At 45.5% G+C, this 23143-nt stretch overlaps 1 protein-coding gene across 5 annotated transcripts in view; it reads left to right on the forward strand.

Moving 5' to 3' along the window:
• Nucleotides 1-3082: 3082 nt before the first annotated feature.
• Nucleotides 3083-23143, forward strand: part of LOC116787317 (potassium voltage-gated channel subfamily A member 5-like) — a 29180-nt gene continuing 9119 nt past the window's right edge. For 2 of the 5 annotated variants that reach the window (XM_032688824.1, XM_032688826.1), the window contains exons 1-2: nucleotides 3083-6490; nucleotides 6841-7111. In XM_032688824.1, the coding sequence (XP_032544715.1) occupies nucleotides 3083-4996 (1914 nt within the window). In that variant the 3' untranslated portion in view covers nucleotides 4997-6490; nucleotides 6841-7111. The other 3 variants (XM_032688825.1, XM_032688823.1, XR_004357244.1) reach the window with 3 other exon arrangements.

Below are 23143 nucleotides of genomic sequence, written 5' to 3' on the forward strand. Positions count from 1 at the left end.
GGAGGTGTTGGTAAGGTAGTGTTGTGGGTACAGCCTGCCTTTAGGTGACAGAGAATCTCTGGCTTGAGCAGCATTTCTTCTGCAAAACTTGTATGAACCTTTCCTAGGTGTTAGTTGGTAAAGTAGGGAATCTTAAAAGAATTGGATTTAGGCTGCCCCTTGATGCTGCCTGGCCAGGTGAGTCCCACTTTTCCAGCCTCAGGAGAAAACCTGCAAATGAGGCTGTGGGATAAGTCACTAATGCCATCGTGTGGAAAAGATGGGGGGGAAAGCAACATCCCAGTCATGGGACAGGACAGTAGGTGTTATAACTGGATTAGGAGATCTGAGTGGCAGTGGGAGGTGGAGAGAATGCTAAATATTGGTGTGGGTGTGCTGGAGGGTTAGGGACTGATTTCATGTGTGCGGGTGCTCAGGGTAGAAGTACTTTTGGCTAAATCACAAGTATGGGGACAAATAAAGTCTTTATCAGGGAGTGCCTAATTAAAACATTAACAGCACATCTCAGCACTTGATATGTTTCCTTATTCTGCATGTCATCTTTTCTCTCCAGTACCTTGGCTTTCTGCTGATAGGACTGCTCTTCAAGAAAGAGTTTGGGGTGTTTACACCAAACTCAGAAAATGAAGTCTATTAAACAAAAATTGCCCTTTAAAACTCCCTGCTTGGAGCAGATGTTTCTTCCCCTTTAATCATCCTCCCCCTTTTTCTTCACCCTTTTCTCCCTACTTCTTTTGTACCCACATCTGCAGATACCATACTAGATTCTCAAAACTGGTAAAGCTGCAAAATAGTCACAAGTTACTCAAATGTTATACAAGAAGCTGTATTTTCCTGAGGTATCAATTAATAACATACATTTTCTTCATAGGGTTTTCTGTGAGGCTTTCATCCTGATGAATTTGGGCAAGTCTTTCTCTGCACTTTAGCATAATCCCATCTGCCTGCAAATCCAGGATGTGAACACAGCAACACAGTATTTAGAAAGGCTAGAAACTTGGTTTGAAGGGAGAATTTAAATTCAGAGTAATCTCTCCCAGGCGTTCCCTATTATTGATGAAGGAATGACAGAATGGATACAACCATTTGAGAGGCAGCAAGTTTACTAGCACTCTGTGCACTTTATTGTGCTCTCTGTGGTGCCCATCATCACAAATGTCTGGGGATGTTTTCTCTTGAAATATTATTATTCCTGAGGCAATGTTTGGAGGGAGAATGCCTTGCATTAAAGCAGCTGACAGAGCTGGAAAACCAGATTAATTTTCCAGTGTGGAAGCCCTTCTCTGGTTATAATCCCTGACATGCCTTGGCAACAGATCAGCTACTACTTGTTGGAGTGCACAGGTGTGTTTATGGTGTGTCTGTATTTATTGTGGACTTTGCTAGTCCCAAGGGCTGTTATACTACATTTTGCAAATTTGATACATTATTGCATTAAATAGCTTTAAATTCTTTTCAAAGAGGCTGCTCTAGAAACTTATCTGTAATTTTACTTCTAGGAATTAGTTGTGTGAGTAAAGAGGTCCTTTACTTCACTGGCACGGTGGCAAAACAGGTCAGTGATTCTGTACTCAGTTCTCAGAGGTAAATTACAGAACATGGGCAAATCACCACTTACAGAAACTATTTAATGCAATTATGGTTTTCTATTTTGGCACTGCCTTGAATATCTTTGGGCATATTTAATACGCAGAGGTAATGTTTTAAATTAAGGGAAAACCACTAAGCACGGTGAATCTCTGTAAACTGCTCAATGGAGCTATGAATATTACCATGAGGATTCAGGAAAAATGTCTCTGCAGTGATGCCAACTGGAAAGCAAAAATGGTTTTTCACCTTATTTCGTATTTACACTCGATTTTGTTAGAAACCCAGAAACTCCACAAGAGTGGAGTGGTGTATATGCAGATAGGTTCTCATCCTACAGTATTTATATACATATTTAGTATATTCACCAGTAGACCTTGAATAGAATGAATGATTTCATGGTTTGAATACAGAAAGTGAGATCTTAACATGGACTGTATTACTGAACTGTAACTGAAGTCATTGTGCAAAGCTACTTCGATTCCTTTTCTCTAATAAAATGTGCATCTACTGAAATGTTTCAGACTTGGGTATGGGTTTAAGAATGCATCAGAGGGAAAGAATAGCCCCGTTTGCAAACGCACACATGAAGGTAGAAATGTTGTCTGCTGGCGTGGGAAGCACCTTTTGGAGCTGCACTAATTCCATGAGAAACCGGGGGGAGGAGAGGGGGACAGCAACCGCAAATCTAAATAAAAATACCCAATCCCTTCCTTTGTTCTCATTCCACTGGGAAAAGCGCGGGGGCAGATACACGCCAAGAGGCGCCAGGAATCCCCGGGGCTGTCGGTTCTAATTTGCATTAGAGGTGAGTGGGGGTTTGCAGCTGCGCGCAATCCCTTTAGCGAGCAAATCCACGCGTGGGGGGCCGCTCCGTAATCCCCAGGCGCGGCGGGAGCGAGGGCTGGGGGAGCGTGCGGGAGCCCCGGGGGGCGGAGGGCGAGCTCAGCCCCCCCTCCTCGGGCACAGGTACCCGCGGCGCCCGCCTTCCCGCATCCACGGAGCGCTCCCCGCGCCGCGAAACCTGTGGGCATCCCCAGGGCACGTGTGGGCATCCCACGGCTGGGACCCGCTCCCAGAGCTCATCCGCGACTCGACGCGGATCCCTCCCTTTTGGCGGGGCGGGGCGGGGCGCGGTGGGATAGGATGCGCGGCATCCCGATTGTCCCCGGGGGATGCTGGCGCTGCCTGCACGGGGGCGCGGAGCAGGAGGGATCCTCTTTGACGTCAAGCGCCCATAATATAATGATCGCTCGTTCATATCCGGGTCCCCGGGCGGCTCCCCCGGGCCGCGCTCGGCCGCGCTCGGCCGCGCAGTGAGGGGAGGTGGGTCGGGCAGGGCAGGGCAGGGCAAGGCAGGGCAGGGCAGGGCAGGGCAGCGCGGCCGCCCGGAGGTGCCCGGCGGCGGCGGCAGCGGGGCCGGCGAGCGCAGCATGCCCGCCGCCTCAGACGCGCCTGCCTCCCGCCGCCGCTGCTGCTGCTGCCGCTGCTGCCCATGGAGATCGCGCTGGTGACTCTGGAGAACGGCGGCACCACGGCCATCGCGGGTGGCGAGGATGCCGCGGCCGCCGGCGGCCGGGCACGCTGGCGGGGCAACTTGCTACACATCGCGGGCTCGCCGCAGCTGAGCGACGGCAAGGAGGGAGCCCCGCCGCCCGCGCCGCCGCCGATGCCACCGCCGCCGGGGGACGAGGAGCCCGAGCGGCCCCCGCCGAGGGACGAGGAGCCGGAGCGGCCCCCGCCGGGTCCCCGCGGGAGCGGCCCCGAGGAGCGGCCGGCGGAGGGACGCGCCCCCCCCCCGCCGCCCCGGCCGCCGCCCCGCGCCCCGCGCCCCGGGGCCGACGTGGGACCCCCGGAGGAGGGGGGACACCGCCGGGGCATGGCCATGGCAGCGGCGGGAGACGAGGAGGAGGAGGCGGCGGCGGCGGCGGCGGTGAACCCGGGCGCCATGCACCACCAGCGGGTGCTGATCAACATCTCCGGGCTGCGCTTCGAGACCCAGCTGGGCACCCTCAATCAGTTCCCCGACACGCTGCTGGGGGACCCGGACAAGCGCATCCGCTACTTCGACCCGCTCCGCAACGAGTACTTCTTCGACCGCAACCGGCCCAGCTTTGACGGCATCCTATACTTCTACCAGTCCGGGGGAAAGCTCCGACGGCCCGTCAATGTCTCCATTGATGTCTTCGCCGACGAGATCCGCTTCTACCAGCTGGGTGAGGAGGCCATGGAGCGCTTCCGGGAGGACGAGGGCTTCATCAAAGAGGAGGAGAAGCCCCTGCCCCGCAATGAGTTCCAGCGCCAGGTCTGGCTCATCTTTGAGTACCCCGAAAGCTCCAGCTCAGCTCGGGCCATCGCCATCGTCTCCGTGCTGGTCATCCTCATCTCCATCATCACCTTCTGCCTGGAGACCCTGCCCGAGTTCAGGGATGAGAGGGAGTTGCCTGTGCCCCTGCCTCCACAAGGTGGAGGTTTGAACGGCACCACCGGGGACTCCCCACCCATGCAGCCCCCCAGCAGCCTGGCTGACCCCTTCTTCATCATCGAAACCACTTGCGTGATCTGGTTCACCTTCGAGCTCCTCGTGCGCTTCTTCGCCTGCCCCAGCAAGCCCGAGTTCTCCCGCAACATCATGAACATCATCGACATCGTGGCCATCATCCCCTACTTCATCACCCTGGGCACCGAGCTGGCCCACGAGCAGCAGCAGCCCGGGGCTGGCAGCAGTAATGGGGGAGGGGGCCAGCAGCAAGCCATGTCCCTGGCCATCCTCAGAGTCATCCGTCTGGTCAGAGTCTTCAGGATCTTCAAGCTCTCCAGGCACTCCAAGGGGCTTCAGATCTTGGGACAGACTTTGAAAGCCAGCATGAGGGAGCTGGGCCTCCTCATCTTCTTCCTCTTCATCGGGGTGATCCTCTTCTCCAGCGCCGTCTACTTTGCTGAGGCCGATGACCCCGAGTCTCATTTCTCCAGCATCCCTGATGCTTTCTGGTGGGCAGTGGTAACCATGACTACTGTGGGCTATGGGGACATGAGACCTGTCACTGTGGGGGGCAAGATTGTGGGCTCCTTGTGTGCCATTGCAGGTGTGCTCACCATCGCCCTCCCTGTCCCTGTCATTGTGTCCAACTTCAACTACTTCTACCACCGAGAGACTGATCACGAAGAGCAATCTATCCTCAAAGACGAGCACAGTAGTGCTCAGGGCAGCACAGCGGGGGCAGATGCGAAGAGAAGACCCAGCACAAACTCTCTGAACAAATCTGTTGTGCACTTGGAAAACAGTGAGGAGTTCAACAATGGCACCAGCTCCATAGAAAAAGCCACTATCAAGGCGAAAAGCAATGTAGATCTCAGAAAATCCCTCTATGCTCTCTGTCTGGACACCAATAGGGAAACAGACCTGTAAGGAGAGGAGAGAGTTAGAGTTCAGAGATGTAGAAAGATTTACTGGTGTCAGAAACTTGCTACTATAATTATTCTTTTAGCACCAATTAGTTTTTTAAGTCAGGCTGTATTTTCTAAACTGATCACTGTCCTGAGCAGTCCTCCAGGAATACATGTTTTTATGTTCTTTTTCCATGACACAAAGGGTCACCTATTTTTAAAGTAGACTAAGAATAAGCTACGCTCCATGATGCAGGAGCTGGTAAATTATGACAGTAAAAAATCTAATTTGTAGAAACTTACTGTAGCAAATGGTGGTTGGTTTTAAATGGGTAATTTGTAACCAATTCAGTTGCTCCAAGTTTAGTATTAAAGAGTTGGGGGGGATGTGTGTGTGGAGAATGAATGGACTGGGGGGGGAGGGAGGTTGAGGGCTTTTGTACTGTAGTTTCAAATTAAAATAATTCCAATATATTTTATATCTGTATGAGTGTATTTATGGTTGAGAGGGGATTTCTTATTCCTGTGAAATATGACATCATTAAAGCACTAGGAACATTAGCAGATCAGCACTTTCAGAGTTTTCCACTTGTGATCAATACAGATCTGGTTATCCTGTATGTGAAGTGAATTTGGTGCTTTGAACCCTATAGCAGAAAACTTCTGTTGTCTTGATATGTTAGTTTCTTGTGAGCCTTAAATTATTAAATATTGTAGATATACTTCTTTATAAATAATTTTATTACCTTCCTGTTTCAGAATTTCTAAATAATTCAGTCATGTGCTTACTGTCCCCACCTTGAAAGTATGTGCAGCTTTTTTTTTTTTTTTTGGTAGTTTTAGAGTTTTATACCTTTGTTATATTTTTGAGACTGAAAGTATCTTTTCTGTCTGCTGTTACTGGTTTCGATCCAAGTGCACAACAGATCAAAAGCACGAGGGAGTGGACAGACATGACAAGAAAGTAGAATATCAGTGCAATATCTGCAAAACTGTTTTCGTTGTATGCTCCAGATTACTTTGGCACGTGTATCAGTCACCTTTATGTATGCACACACCACTTGTGTACACAGTTCACTGGTTTTAGTAACAACAGACTGGGAATGGATGGCACTTGAGGAGTCTAACGTGGCATGCCGTGATACTTCAGTAACCATTGCGTGGCTTATATCTCAGACTGGGATGGAGAGCATCATCTTTCACCAGAACACATCCTTGTTTGCTTTTTATTTCCAAACAAAACCTTCTCAGTGCTGTGGATTTTACAGTTAAGATGACGTTGAAGGACGAGTGACACGTTCATTGTCTTCGTCAGCGTGGTACAGTTTGCTAGTGAAGACTGACACAAAGTTGCTCCTTTAACTCAAAGAGCTGTGTTACCTTTTTTCTTGCAAAGGACATCTCTGTTTCCCCCTCAAACTCCTGTTTTATTGCTGAAGGATGTTCCATGCCTTTCCCACACACAGTGGCACAGCAAGACTAGCAGAAAAAGAAGGCTTGGTTGTCAACGCTCCAGGTTTGTTTCTGACAAATTTTCTAATATAACTAAGTAAATCTCAGTCGGGATTATAATTTATGCAAGTACCTCAGATGTATGTACTGCCATAAATTTAAATCAGCTTTGCAGAGCAGCACTCTGACATTCTCTTTAGCCAGACACAAATGCTGCTTCCCTGCCCCTTACTGTAGCCTCTAAAGATAATGCCCAAATGCATCATGGTTTTTTCCTTCCTATTCAGTAAAATAAGTGCCAAGCAAATCGTATTTTGCATGAATACAGAGCTCAGCCCAAACCCCTGGGGTGAGAGGAAGGATGTTGAATCTGATAGTAGAGAACAGCATCTTTCACGTTAATTTTAGGTGTAGGTTTCTTGTTTATTTGTTTGTTTAGGTGGGAAGTGATGCCATAATACGCTGAGAAGCTGCAACAAGACCGACAGGCAAAGTGTCCCGTGCAGCTGCACTCCAGTCTCAGGCAGATCTCCTGTTTGCTTTGATGGGAGTTTTTGCATCAAAGGGAAGTGCAGAATCAGCTCTTTGGGGAGGCTGAATCTAAGATGAAACAAAGAAGTGCTATAATTCCCTGTTGCACATGCTGAGATCTAGATCACTGAAGAACTTAAAGCTTTTTGCTCAGGTGAGTAGTTTGATTTGCTTTCACTGATCAAATCCATCTGACTCACCTGAAGAAGTACCAAACAATTCAGTGAATCTTTTAGGATAAAATGTTGGGTTTGTCTTTCTGTAACTACTCCCCCCATTCTACTACTCCTGATCATTTTTGCCATCCAGAGTTTGGTCTTCCAATTGCATGTTGTGCTGAATTGGACTGTCAGCTCCTCCGAGCAGGGACAATGTGTTCATACAGTCCCTTGTTTAACAGTAGAACCCTGCATATGGATATTAGTGATCTGAATTACATCACTATAGTTATTCCATTTAGTGGAGTAACACTAAGCTGATGTAGGTTAAAAAGAGATCAGGGCTATGGGGGGTGGGATGAACTGATCTTAGAGCCCATTGGTGATCTAAAGGGAAGACTTTGTCTTCCTCCCTCCTTTTCAGTTTTCCCCTTCCCACTGTGTGCCCTTTTGTTGCTTATGCTGAACTGGTTCTGTCCTTGTGGAAGTGCAAGTGCTGCCTTCTCTTCCAGGAGCTGCTTGAGCTCACTCACCTGACAGAAAATCCAATACAGCAACAACAAAGTAGATCTTTTTCTGTCAAATTAGTGAGTTGGAAAGCAAGTGAGTGCCAGAGCCAGCGAGAGGAAGGGATGGGAGGGGTCAGTGGTGCAGGGAAGTGGGAAGCAAGGGGGAGTGAAATCCTCACCCTTCCATGGCAGTGAACTGTGACATTATCAGGGCTGCTTGTTAAACCCTACTTCATGTTTGCAGAGATACCATAGGACTAAGTCTTGCAAGGTGCTGAGGGTCTTTAACTTCCCATGAGAGCCAAGCTGCTAAATTCATCTTCAGATTGTAGCATATAGAATCATAGAATGGCTTGGGTTGGAAGGGACCTTAAAGATCATCTTGTTCCAGCCCCCCAGTCAACCTTGTCCCCAAGGCAGGGACACCTTCCACTAGACCAGGTTGCTCAGAGCCCCAACCAACCTGGCCTTGAACACTTCCAGGGATCCACAGTTTCTCTGGGCAACCTGTTCCACTGCCTCATCACCCTCACAGGGAAGAATATTTTTCTAATCTCTAATATGTGCCCTGCCACAACTGAGAGTAGAGTTTGTCCCAACAAAAACCAAGCCTAGTGAAAGCAAAATACCCTGACTGCTGCAAAGAGTTCTGTACAAACTTGTCAAATCATTCCTCAACCTTCAGTTTGAATGTACTGTGTTTTGCCATAATAATGCAACAGAACTTTCCAATAAAAAGAAAACCAATTATTCTCAAAATATGGCCGAAAATATTTTTTTGCTTGTGTTTCTAAAGAGTTATCAAGCACAGTTCAGGCAAACTCGGCTTTGACACCTTCTTTACAAATAATGCATAATTTCTATTGGCTTTTAAGGCAGTAGAGAATTTGCTTTCTAGTGAGAGAGGCTGCTGCCAAACACTGAGTGATATGACCAGAAACATGCAGCAAGGCATTGAGCGTGGGCTCGGCTTTAAGCACATGCTTAAAGTAGCATAGTGCTCAGCAGGTGTTTTTGATGGACTGATCTTTGAGACTGTGAGTTTTGAGATCAGGAGTTGGACTTTGATGATCCTTTGTGGGTCCCTTCCAACCCAGGGTATTCTGTGGTTATTTGAAGATGAGCTACATACTGTGCTGAAACCTTGGCCTTCTCCTTGGACTTTGGGGCAAATATGTAAGTTCGTGGTACAGACTGTGAGTTGGAAAAGAAGTGGTTCTGTAGGACACTGTGTTGGGAACACCAGATTGTTACTACAAAGAGGGCCTGTTTCTGCAGCCACTAACTCATCAGAGCAGTCCTCTTGACATGATCCACTGATCCTGTCAGGATCCTGTCAGGATCAGTTGCAAACCAAGCACCAGGGTTATCTGCATGAAGAACTGCAGCTTTGGCCTGGGTGAGGGTGTGATTCCACTTTCCAGCAGCGAGAACCTGCTTTTGCTCTAATAGATTTCAGGATCAAGAAGCTTCACTGGGCTCAGCAGGCAGCGGGGATCCGTGCTTGGGATACAGAGAAGTGCAGAAGACACTAAATGATGCAAATTTCTGCCAGAAAAGAGTATGCAAGTAAGAGAGAACTGGGGAAATATGAAATGGGAAGAGAGTTTTGGCTGCATGTGCCAATTCTAAGCCCATTACAAGAAGGAAATCTGTCCTGACTGTTACCGATTTTATCTTAGCTGGCCTGGAATGAATAGCAAGCTGAATAAAACCTCTTTGCCATATCAAAAGCATCAAGATAAGCTTAATGAATAGCAAATAATTGGAAACAGATTAAAAAAAAACCAAACAAACCCAACTGAACAACAAACCCACACTTTTTTGTAAAGTCTTTTGAGTAGGAGCTACAGCATGGAAGATTTCTCACCCCACACATGCTTACATGCCATAGTATATGTATTGTCATTTTGTGTGGGACAGTAGGTACTAAAATGGATTCTTCCATGCTGGGAATACTGAGGTGAATGTTTGTTTGGGTCACCAGTAATGTAAGTTTGGTTTGCTTAACCTGGCCCCAAGGGGAGTCTGCATTTCCCTTCCATTTTTCCATCGTTCTAAAAAAATGATAAAGCAGTAACTAGCAGTTATATAATACCATTCACCTCTGAGTGCTTTATGAACAATAGGACAATGATCTGTATACAAACAGGGTGAAGAAAAGGCTGTGGAAGGGAAGACAGAGCATTTCAAAGGGGGAGAGAGGTACAAATAGGAATGGGCTTGGCTGGACTGGGACATATAAAATGTAGATGTCAGGGAGGAGAGAGATTCACCCTGTGGTCTCTTGCTTGGCTCTTAGTGGCTCTGCAGGCAAAGGCTGTGTGCCAGCAGCTGTGCACTGTGACCCATCTGGTGGGGTCACTGAACATAGAGGGGACCTAATGCTGCTCTGAACGGCACAAACTAATCCCTCTTTTGTGTGCTTTTTTCATTTGGACCCCATAAGGAGAACATGGCACTTCTGCTGGCTGTTCCCTGGACTCTCGTGATGCAAACACCCCTGTTCTGGTGGAGGTGGTGGTGATGGAGCTCTTGATCCACACTGAGTACTGCTCTGGAGCAGCTTGTCTTCTCCATAAGCTGACATTCACTTCTCATTGGGTAACAAAGCAAATATCAGTGCACTTGCAGTCTCGTGGAAGATACATGTGCACACAAAAAGTCTTACTCTTCTGAAATATATCACAGAATCATTTAAATTGGAAAAGCACTCCAAGATCATCCAATCCAACTTGTGCCCGTCCCCACCTTGTCCTCCAGCCCAGAGCACTGAGTGCCACGTCCAGTCATTCCTTGGACACCTCCAGGGGTGGGGACTCCACCACCTCCCTGGGCAGCCCCTTCCCATGCTTAACCATCCTTTGTGTGAAGAAATTCTTCTTCCTGATGTAGTATCAGTGCAGCTCGTGCTGAGGTCAAACGGGGAGAGCGTTTATGGGCACGTGATGGTGCCACTGGGCCGTGGTGAGGGACAAGCTCCCTTGCTGACATCTGTTCCAGTCACTTAGCAAGATGTCATGACAAGTCATGAAATTTGACAAGAGCCTCCAGGCTGACTGCTGCCAGACTTGGGGAATAATGAAAGGAGGGCTTTAAGCACCTAATCAAGACTTTGGCCTTGCTACTTGGCCAGTGGTGGGATCGGTGTGTTGTCAAGCAGTCGGTGTGTTGGAGACATCTCAAAATAACAAGGTTGATCCTGTTCAGGACAGAGGGGCAGCAAGGAAACTGTGAGATAGAGTTTTAAGAGCATCTGCCTGCCTTTGGTGCAGCTTTAGCCTGTCATTGTGTGACCTCCAGCCTCATTCCGTAGACTAATATAGCTACAAATGTCTAAAAAATTAAATAGAAAAGGTCTTTATAATAATAGAGTCTGTGAACAACCAAAGTTGTTGTTCCAAAATCATTCTGACAAGGCTTATGCCTTCAGCACCACTAAATGTTTTTTTAAGAATGTGTCATTTAGTGTATTTGTAGCTTTTGTAGTGTTTGCTTTGTGGTTGGTTGGTCTTGGGGTTTTTCTTTTCACTTTCTTGTTGCATGCATTAACTGCTCCCCAGGCCTCCTTGTCTGCTTGTTAAAGTTCTGTTGCTCATGCCTAAATTTGGGACCTCAGGGTGCTGATACTCTTCAGTGAGTATCATGCTCTCTGACATCACTGTGTCAGTTTATAGGAGGAATAAAAACAGAAATTCTCCAGTAGCTACCTGTGGGTCCATTGGCCAGAACATACCCCATTTTTGTATGATGAAATGCTGTGAAAGATGTGGGCCTTGTGTCATTAAAGTCATATGAAATAAAAAGCTTTATGCTAATTGGAATAGGAAAATAGTAAAGCTCATAATGACATAAGTAAAAAATTAATTGGAATTAGAAGCTGCAAAGAGAAATATCAACTTGTTTTAAGACAAAGAACAGCATTCAGACACAATTAGTTTATATATTGCAATGTTTTCTTACTTGTTTAATGTAGTAATGTAGTGTCCTTATTTGGACTGCAGCATTGTTTGTTTTCAGTGAATTTCTCCTTATTTTGACTTGGTGTGACATGAAAATGAGGTTACCCTTTCCAATGGAACAACGTTGCTTTGAATTTTCAGGAAGTTCACCTGATCTCCAGAAATGACCTGATCTAATAGTAAAATTAATGACCTTCCTAGCTGGCAACAAAACATTTCCATTAGAGTGGGGGCTTCCCAGAACACATAATCTATATGATTATTGCAGAATTAATAATTTTCCAGAGAGTATGTAGAATTAACCAACAGTAATCTGCAAAATTCTCTCTTGTATTAGTAATTCACTTTCATCAGGGGGATGTTTCCAAATAAATCAGTGCAGGTTTTAATACTTGATCGACAGGCTGGAGACAGAAAAGGAAGATATACCTTATTTCTGTGTTTCAACTATGGTGTGCCATGGAGACTGTAATTTACAATCCTGTGGTAAAATTCCTTCCTTTATGTGGTTGCACTCCAGTGGTGAAGTCCCAGCACCTTTTCCCCAAAAAAATCTCACAACCATATACCAGGATTTTCCTTGTTCCCTTCAGAATTAGTAGGGATTAGTTATATGCTACTATACTTCATTTGCTCAGGCAAGTTCAACACATGGAAAACCTCTTCTTCCAGTTCCTCTCCTTCCTGCCTGTTTGTGAGTAGACTGGGGAGATGAAAAATTATTTGAATTATGTAAGCAGTGTAGCCTTATAATTTTTTTCTGTCTTGTTTAAAATTGATTTGAAAATCCGCAGGAGTGTAATTGAGGGAAGGCTTTACCACGAATTTGCAGAGCAAATTATTATGGGGTTTTTATTTCAGAAAACACTATAATTTTCAAGGCAGTGCTGCATAAGAGGTTTATTTAAAGGAAGGTTAATGTGAAAATACATGTTGTTTTATTATGCAAGAGAATGATGCAAAGAAACAGTCAGTCTGCAAGGTGACAAAGATCATTCTGGGAAGGAATACCCTCTAGCTAAAGCTTAGCCACTGTGCTTTGAAGGAGACAATCTTCCTGAAGCCAAATAAGAAGCAAAGGCAAGAGCAGGAGTCTATAGCTGAGATATCAGGGCATTTGCCTAAGTGAGGAATGGTGGCTCACAGAGTTGTTTCTGGATTTCAGCCACTGGGCAAAATACCTGCACGATATCTCTCAGGATCGTGTGTCAAAAGCTTGCTCAGTGCTTTGAAAGGAAGGATACAGGTACCCATCTTTAGGAGAGTGTGCTAAAGTGTGGATCCAAAGCAGACACTGGCATCTCCCTGCAGACTTGGGGGAGTAAGTCTCAGCAAATGACAAAATTTCTGTCAGATTCCCATTGCCCACTTGATCTCCATCCCAGTGATGCTGACAACTGATACTGACAACAGAGCAGAGGCTGAGAAGTTTAGGGCTTTGGAGCATGAGAGGGAAATCTCTCTGGGAGGCTTGGAAACACTGTGTATTTCAAAATGGAATTTGCACTGCCTCTTGCTAGTGGAAAAATGGGGTAGGTTCTGTTCTTAATAAGGAAGCTGGATATTCCACTAAGGAGGAGATACGAATTCTCATAGACATCCTGACTGCATCTATATTAGAAAATGAAATGTGCCCAGGACCATTCCCTGGCACTGAGGCCAGCTGGCAGCAGCAGCCTGTGTTCATGCTGTTGGAGGCTCCCTCTGAAACAAGGTGTTCGGCACACAGCCTAATGGGCTCTGTTCCTGGCCTCTGCTGATTCCCACATTGTGCCTAGGAAGTATTTTGGGAGACAGTTCTTGGGTACGGACTTACCACCACTGTGACCAGGAGCCTTTAACAGGGTGGTTGACTGTGATGAATTGCTTGGGAACATTCCCTCAAACTGTTTAGGTGGCAAGTGCAAATATAGCCCTGCTTGGATGCAGCATCTTGCCCTCAGGCAATTTCTTGGGAGTATCTTGAAAGCTCTACAGGTTCACCCTGTTGGTACATTCCTACCTTAAACAATAACCAGTCTCTATTCACTGAGCACAGTTATTTCTGCCGAAATCTGTTCTCATCTAAGTCTGCTTCCACTTGTGCTCATCTATATTCAACTCTACTAAAAGTCACCACGCAAACCCCCAACTTTTCTAACTGCACATAGAGGAGCACAAGTGAGAGGGGGATACTGTTGCTGTGTTTTTTGACTGATTTTCCTGTTTGCACAGCCCCAGTGTAGGGTGTACCTTGTGTTTCACTCACTGCATCTTCTAATTCTGCTTGGAATCACAACTGAGGCCCTGGTGGCCAAGCACATTCCCTGGTCTTGCTTATCCATCAGGCTGCACCATAAAATAACTGGAAATTAAAAAAAAAATAAAGAAAAACAAACAAAAAACCCCCACACACACAAAAAACCAAACCAACCAACCAACCAACCAACCAAACAAACAAACCAAAACAAAACAAAAAAACCCCAAACCAAAACAAAACCAAAAAACCAAAAACAAACCAACAAAACCAACCAACCAGAAAAAAAAAAAAGAAGGAAGGGTTGGACACACACTGCATGCAGTAAAGTTCATGGTCAGCCTCACCTAAACAATCTCCTGCAGATGTTTGCCTGGCCTCTCTGACATGGACAAGGCCCTTCTGTGCTGGTCCAAAGTGTTTTCACTGTGAACTAAGTTTACTTACCTTTGCATTTGTGCTAAAAGGATAATTTGGTCCTAAACTAATTACAAGCTGAAAGGGAAACAACAAAATGAAAAGATAAATATGTACTTTTGAGCATCATTAGATTCCATGTGGCTTTGACTTCTCCAAATGCTTTGAGGGAGCCTCAGAAAAATGGGTATGCAAGGACTGGTATGAAAGCATCACTAAGCTTCCCTTACAAAATACTGGGATTTTGGATGTAACACTGGAAGCAAAATATTACAGGCATGTGCAGGTGTGTTTTAGGGCTACAGAAACCATGGACCACCCAGCATGGGCAGGACTACCACTAGAATTCTTCTGTGACTTCAAAGTGATTCTGGATCCCAGCAACTGCTCTGCTGTGGTCCCCAGGGACTGGATCATGAGTTAAATTCAGTCAGACTGAGAAGAAAGAGCGCAAGTCTAGAAGTAAACTTCCACTTAAAATCTTTTCTGACACTGTAATCCATGGATCTTGACATCTCTAACTACAATAATTTAAGATGTTAATGCTGTCAACCACACCAGCAAGTGGGTGAGAAGTAAGTCCCTCTGAAGGAACCACTAAAGACAGGTGAACCTATCAATGGGCTTCCCTTTTTTAGGGTTGGGGTTTTTTCCCAGAAGCATCCCATATGCTTCCACTGAACAGAGTCCTTCTCCTGGTGACTCAGTTTTCTCCGTTGTCTTGTCTCAGTCCTCTGACGTAGGTTGTCATTCTTCAGTAGGAGTGGCAGGACAAGACCCCAGAGTACTGAAGGGCTCTTTAGTGATGGCAAATGTTCTGGACAATAGAATTTTGGAGGAATTCCTGATGTGGAGGTGGTTTCCTTCAGCAGATGGGTGGGCAGATGGTTTAGTGTGGGTGTCATGTAGAAAAGGCCACCAGAATGTGGAGTCTGGAATGCCGAGGTGCCCCCTCTGGAAAGTCTGGTGAAAGTTTTTATGTCAGGGTATCAGTCTTTGAGGTCTGTTTCAACAATGAGTAAGGTTAAAAACTCTGTTTATCATATCTGTGAGTTAATACTTAGAGAGAGGACACAGAGTTAAAATGCACGTGTAGAAAACACGTAAGATTTGCAAGGAAGTAAAGTGTGATACAAGAGCATTACTCCTTCTTGGAGGGAGGAAAATTCAATCATAAAAGTGAGGGGGGGGGATGACTTTCTATTAATTTCCCAGAGGGAGAGAAATTGTAAAGTCATTTTTGCAGCATTCATGGACAGTGAAATATAAATTTTAAATATTTCGGAAGAACATCTTGCTCTCTTTTCACTCTGTAGTTACAGATTAGTCCATTCCAGGAATCCTGTTCAGATACACTCGAGGCCTGCAGTCACATCCTTTGTTTTCCTTGATTCCTGACAGACCAAATTAAATGGAGATCTCTCCTAACAGCGATAAAATGCTGATGGCATGTGGTGTGAGGACAGTGTGGAAACAATATTGTTTATTGCCTGAACTCAGCTTGCAAAATGGCATCAGGGCATGTCCTGTCTACACAAGTCTCTCAGACAAAGCAGGTGATGCCAGGGAGGTGTGTGAAGGGTCTGAATTTGGAAGAGAAGATAATATGAGACTGATGACTGGAACAAAATGCTCAAGCCAAAATGCTTTCTCCCTGGGGAAGCTCTCCCACAGTCAGACGCAGTGCTGTTTAGCTGTCTGGATTAAATTCCAGGACTGCACATGGCTCTTAAGGTCCTGCCTGGGACTTTTTTTTGTTTGCTGTTGGGTAACAAACCCAAACATACAGGAACAAGAACCTCACATACTATCCACTTCTCATCCCTGTGAAACCCTTGTCTGACTTTCCAATGGCATTGTCAGGGGTGTAAAATCGCTCTGTAAAATTTCCTCCTCTTGTTTGCATAGAGCCCAGAGACAGAACCCAGTGTAACATACTTTGAATTTGTTTTCCTTTTTAGAAGGGGCTTGTGTTTTGGATGGCTTTTTTTTTCCCTGGGCTAATGTACATCTGATGTCAGGCTTCCCAGATGAGAATGGTTAGGCTGGTGTTGACATTTTTAGAAATATGTGCGAATGGAAAAATATCCTGGGAGTGCTGCCAGTGGCTGATTTTGTAAAGTTTTAGTCTCTGCTGAATAGGAATCATGAGCCAGGTACCTGCACTGAAAAGAAGCCTTACTCATAGAGTGTCTTACCCAGGTGTGTGCCCTGAATGCATTCTTTTTTTTAAGGAAAGGGCAGGAATGAATTTCAGCAGGCTGTGACTCATTCCCCTTTCTGACCAGATGACAAACAGCCAATGAGCATCTTTCCCAAAGGGAAAGATCTTTCCCAGGAGCAGCAACAGGGAAAAGTTCTGGCAAAAAAGGGGTTTTCCAACGTTTAACTGTGAGGGTAACAAAGTGGTTCAGACAAATCTGCCTGATTTGTGGCTGTTCCTTCCAGTTTGGTGCTGACATGACCGGGACAAAAACAGCACAGAGCTGAGCTGATGTGCAGTGAATCAAACCTGCAGTTTTCCATTTCCCGGAGGGATGGGGGAGCTTGGAGGATGAGTGCTGCTGATTAATGATGCTATGAATGTCAGTATTTTTTATAGGTTTTGCATAGTGCTCACATTATCTGCCTCATCAGAGCAAATGTCTCGTTAGCAGCTCGTAGGCTCACAGGGGGTTGCACAGGGGTTAAAGCAGGACTGCTCTGAGGGTGCAGTATCAGCTCGCAGAGAACAGATCCACTGTGTCTATATCCAGGTTTGCAGCCAGCTCCCGCTGCTTTGCTGGCTCTGTTGAGTTTGGATCTCTAGTAGGAGCCTGGAGCCAGGAGCTGGTGCTTTTCACTGAGGCAAAACAGTTCTCAGTGAGTGGCAGGGCCTTGCAGCTCCGGCGGAGCTCAGTGCTGAGCCGGCTCTGCTGACTGGCCGCGTCCTGCCTCGGTGAGAAGCAGAATCTGCTGAGCTGCCCCATGGTCACTGGTGGCTCTCCTTGTGCTTTGGTGGATGCATCACAAGCTGCCTGATGCATGGCAGGGTGCTTTTCTGCTTTTCAGCATCCTTCTCCCATCCCTCTCTCTGCTGCAGCTCTCTCTCATTATCATCATCATCTCCCTTCTGTTTGCCTTACACTCAGGTGTTGACAAGGCTGAGGGGATGTGGCTGTGCCCTGTGCTCCATACAGCAGCCCATGTGCTGTGGAGCACATATTCTGGCCCTGGCATCACTCCAAGGGTTGGCTTATGCTGTGGATGACTCCCCCACACAGGGACACTGAGGCTTAGTGGTGCCTCTAGGTGGGATGGCTCTCTCAGCCAAATTTGGCAAAAGAACACTGGCCTTGAAGAAGATGATTTCTTTTTACAGCTTTTGGAAAGGTAGCTGACTGCCTGGGGGAAAGAAAGACCAGAATTAAAACTACTTCTCTTTGCCATTAGCTCTCCTAAACTGTTGCTCTATCGAAAAAGGACAGACATGGTGAATACAGACTCTTCTGAAGTGCTGCAAATACTGAGAGATGGAGTTTATAGAATAACAGCAAGAAGCAGAGTTGTGCTTAAAAATAAGGCAAACAGCGGCAGAGTTCCTTCCTTCCTTCCTTCCTTCCTTCCTTCCTTCCTTCCTTCCTTCCTTCCTTTCTTCCTTCCTTCCTTTCCTTCCTTTCCTTCCTTTCCTCCCTTTCCTCCCTTTCCTTCCTTTCCTCCCTCCCTCCTTACTTCTCTCCTTTTCAGTACATTTTTCAGACATCTGACTTGTTCTAAAGTGTGTTGTAACTGGGTAGGTACAGGAGCGGAGGGAGAGAGAACTCTCATGATTTCAGTGAGTTTGGGGTCAGGTTTTGTCATGGTCCAACACATGCCATCCTGGTGTTTGACCAGTTGAGGGAAAAAACCCATGGATTTAAAGCTTTGTATCCTTTTCTGCAATGGTGAGCTTGGAGGGACAGGAGTAGACAGTGGAGTTTACAAGAAGGATGGATCTTTACTATTGGGCTTTAAATAGGTTGGTTTAAATCTCTGCTTAGGAGACCTGCACAGCAGCAGCTTCTTTACCTCCTGAAGCTGACTAATAGCTCATTCTATTTGCTTTTCTAAGCATAAAGAACTCTGCAAAGAGTTGGTTGATTCTTACCTACCCACTAACCAACTGTCCATATCTATTATGGCACTGCTGGCATTTGTTGTAGGACTCTGGCCTGATTTGAGTAGGGACAGGAGAAAAACAAAGCATTGTCACTATGTTGAGCCTTGTTAAGACTGGAACTGAGAAGCACAACTGAGCTCTAAACAACTTTCCAAGATCACACAATGCTGGGGTGCAGAAGAGTAGGGCCCGTTTCCTGGTGGGGAAACGAATACTTTAATTTTAAGGATCACGTGGTCACACTTTTTACCTACATATTTTATAGACATGAACTAAAATGAAACTCTAAGGTGCACCCAGCCAAAATAACTGTCATTTTACTGCTCTCTAGTGGGATAAATGCACTTTTCTGTGTTATCTGCAAATATATTTATCACTCTAATCACTAGACTTTACCCTTCTGGTCTAGCCAGTGCAATCTGGTTTATTTATATTTTTATACTGTGTTCATCACAGATTGTCTGGGTGAGACCCTTCCAATGATGTATAAATGCCATATAAAATGTGGCTAATAGCCCTCATATATTGGTTCTCTCTGGGCAATGAAGCAACTGGGGGGGGTTGAAAAGAAAATATAGGTATTTATATATTAACACTATGTGATTTCTGAGAAAAAAGTACATCTTGGAGTTTCCTTTGTCCTGCAGACTTTGTCTCCATCCCAAAAGAAGTGTTATTTCCAGGTCCCTTTTGGTAGGAGGTTTTGTTGAACTTCAGGAAAAAAAGACAAATCTTGCTTTAAAATTAACTTGGAGCTCTGAGCTGATGTTTTTAGTACCTTGGGCCAAAGTTCTGTTTCTTCAGGGCTCAGTTCTCTGGCCAGATCAGTTCAATATATTTATCAACAACTTGGATGAAGGAGTTGAAAGCACCATTAGCAAGTTTGCTGATGACACCCAACTGGGGGGGAGCTGTTGGCTCCCTTCAGGGACAAGAGGCCTTGATAGATTGGAGCGTTGGGCTGTGATTGCTGGGGTGAAATATAACAATCCAAGTGCTGGATTCTGTACCTGGGACCGAGTAATGCCAGGCACAGGTACAAACTGGGAGAGGAGTGGCTGGAGAGCAGCCCTGCAGAGAGGGATCTGGGGGTGCAGGGGCATTGTGAGGCAGCAGTGTGTTCCCTGGCAGCCTGGAGGGCAAAGCCCATCCTGGGGGGCATCAAACACAGCCTGCCCAGCCCGTCAGAGAGGGGATCCTCCTGCTGTGCCCAGCGTTGGGTTGGGACCCCTTGGAGCGCTGGGGGCAGTTCTGGGCCCCACGATTTCAGAAGGATGTGAAGGTCCTTGAAGGCATCCAGAGCAGGACAACAAAGCTGGTGGAAGGGCTGGAAGGAATGTGCTGTGAGGAGTGACTGAGGTCTCCTGGTTTGTTTGGTTTGGAGAAAAGGAGGCTGAGGTGCTGATCTCTTCTCCCTGGTATCTAGGGATAGCACACATGGGAATGGTTCAAAGCTGCACCAGGAGAGGTTTAGGACATTAGGACACATTTCTTTACCAAGAGGCTGGTCAGACACTGGCACAAGCTTCCAGAGAGTCTTAAACCTGTCAGCATTTAAGAGGCATTTAGACTATGCCTTTAATCACATGCTTTAGCAGTGAGCCCTGAAGTGCTCAGGCAGTTGACCTGGATGATCATTGTAGGTCCTTTCCAACTGAAGATATTCTATTTTCTATTTTTCTATTCCATTTTCTGGAGCTATGAATCACCCAGGAGAGAGGGCAGTTGTACTTGATTGGTTCACACTGATTCATGGGGTTAGAAGGCATTTGATCTGCTGTCATTGTTAAGAGAGACAGCAAAATTTTGTCATCAGTGTGGTGATGGATTTTTTGTGAAATCTGTTCAAAAATGGTGGTGAAATCTGTTAAAAGAGGGTGATGAAATCTGTTAAAATCTAGTGATGCTTGCCTGACCAGACACTATCAATACTTTTTACTTTAAACCATGCAAAACATACAGTATTTTTAGCAGACTGGTGGTGAACAGCAAGAGCCCCATATTTGAAATCTGATTTTTAAATTAATCGTGTGATGCCGTGAAGTCTCACTCATGATTGTTGAATACTCAGCCTGTGCTACTCTGTAAAAATCAACCTTATTTTGAAAGAAATGCTGTAGAAGGGCTGCAAAAGAGGGGCAGAGGCCCAAACATGCTCACCTTGAAGCCAGTCAGGACTTCCAGGGTCTAGAAGAGTCTTCAGGGGAAGCTTTGTGTTCGTTTTCCCTTTATATTCTTTTACCACTGCAAAATAAACATAACAGTCTGCTGCAAAACAAATAAAAAATAATCTGCCATTTTTCTCCTGGCCATTTTGAAATAGTCTGCCCAAATAGCCAAAGAATGGCATGCAGGCAGTTTGTGAAATCATTTTGCATGAAGGGATTTCAAAAAGCTTCCCCAAAAGCTACCTACAAGTTATTAACTCACATTTGGGAACCATCTGCCTAGTGGCTTTTTAAGATAATGCTATAAGCACACAGGCTAAAGCAAGGAATATTTTACAAAAGCATATTTTCCAGAAAAGAAAAAGAAAGAAAAAAGAAAACAGAAAAGAAAAAAAAAGGAAAGGCAAATCCCCAAATAATTGAGGGGAAAGACCACACATTGGAGATAGAGTTTTTCTGAAGCTGTAAGCTCCAGTCTGGTGAGACCCCCCTGCAGTGCTGCCTCCAGCTCTGGGGGTCCATCACAGCAAGGACATGGAGCTGCTGGAGTGAGTCCAGAGGAGGAACCATCAGAGGGATGGAGCAGCTCTGCTGTGAGGAAAGGTTGAGAGAGTTGGGATTGTTCAGCCTGGAGAAGAGAAGGCTTTGAGGTGACCTAACTGGAGCCTTCCAGTTTCTGAAGGGAGCTCACAAGGAAGAGGGAGAGAGACTATTTTCAAGGGCCTGGAGTGACAGGACAAGGGGCAGTGGCTTCAGACTGACAGAGAGTAGGTTTAGACTGGATATCAGGAAGAAATTCCTCCCTGTGAGGGTGGTGAGGCCCTGGCACAGATTTCCCAGAGAAACTGTGGCTGCTCCATCCCTGGAAGTGTTCAAGGCCAGGTTGGATGAGGCTCTGAGCAACTTGATCTGGTGGAAGGTGTCCCTGCCCATGGCAGTGGGGTTGGAATGAGATGATTTTTAAGGTCCTTTCCAGCCCAAACCATTCTGTGATTCTATGAACGGAACCTGGGCCAGAGAGATTCCTGCTCCACCCTTTCTCAATTCAAAATGTGTTTGGACTCTGAAGACCTGTTCTACTCTAGAATTAAATGGAAATTTTGTATCTGGCTTCAGCAGGCAGAGGATCAAACAGCACTACTGCCATTTTCAATAAACTTTCCCACTGCTGGCTGGATTGAGCAGAAGTTGATCTGAGCCATGTTCTGAATTAGTGACAAAAATCATTCTGGAAAAGGATGGGAATGAGGCAATTATTATTCACTACCAGCTTGGAGCCTAAATTATGGTTCAGTCTGTTTCTATGCTCTTTAGAAAGGCACCACAGGGCATTATATAAGTCAAGGGGTCACTGTCAGTAGATAATGCCTCATCTGGGGAAAACAGAGCTGCAGAAGATGGGAGAAATTTAAGGCAAATGAGACTTTTGGATTTACCTTAAGAAAACTTACCTGAGGGGTTACAAGTGATGGACTCATGTGTAAAGACCTTGTATAGCATCACAGCATGCCAGATTAGAATTAAGTATTTGAAAAGATAGATGGAATAACAATCTATTCCATGGGGGTTTTTGTCTGTAGTTTATAATCTGGATATTCCCTTAAGTATCCTCTCCCTTTGGAATTCAGTTAGGTTTTGTATGATTACCTGTTTCACTAAGTTCCATTAATTCTGTTTTGTGTAAAAAAGTAATTTCTTTTCCTGTTTATAAATTTTCTGCCTTTTATATCACTGTCCCTGGCCTTTTTATCGCTTTTTTTTCAGAGAACAAAAAGTCCCAGTTTATCTGATTTACCACGCTCTATATAGCATATATTTTGACTAGATTCTTCTTATTTGTATTCTTTGTAAGGAAAATAGTTCAGTCTTTCCAACAGCTTTCAGTTTATCAAGGCCCTAGATCATTCCCACATCTCCTGTAAGCCTTCTCTGTTTTGAACTTGAGGACCTAAAGCTGGATCCCAGAATGGGCTGATGCACTGATTAAAGATGACATGATGTTTTCAGCTTCACCCTCTTCTCCACATTCACCCTGTTACCTTTGTAGCTTTGACTGCACCTTGCACAGTGGACACAAGCCTTCACTTTGCAGGTAATGAGACTACATTGGTGATTTTTCACAGTTAGAATTAGAGCACTGACCCGAAGTGGTGGCAGCCAGATCTCTTGAATATTCACTGTGCTAAGTGTCAGGTTGATTCAGATTTAAATTTGGGCTAGCTTCTTTCTAAACAGCATATCTATAAATACCCGTGGGGTGCTCAAGCCATTTTTCAAAACATATACAGACATTTAGGTCGCTGTAATACATGTGAGGATTTTTTCTTATAAATTAAGCAGCTGAAAGTTTTACTGGCCAGTTTGCTCTGTGTTGTTCTGGCTTTTTCCTCTTTCTTTGAAGGATGTCAAAATTCCTTTTATCCCAACTACTGTAAAAAAATTGAGCATTTGCAGGCTGCTCTTTCTCATTTCTACCTTTCCAAAAAAATGTAAATATTCATTGAAACAAGATTACCAGGGACCCAGGCCTGGTCTTCTCCCGTGATTTCACCAAGTGTGTCACTCCCTGACAGTGGACATTCAGCCTTTAAGCAGGTA

This window comes from Chiroxiphia lanceolata, chromosome 5 (assembly GCF_009829145.1).
Source record: "Chiroxiphia lanceolata isolate bChiLan1 chromosome 5, bChiLan1.pri, whole genome shotgun sequence".
NCBI classification, from domain to species: Eukaryota; Metazoa; Chordata; class Aves; order Passeriformes; family Pipridae; genus Chiroxiphia; species Chiroxiphia lanceolata.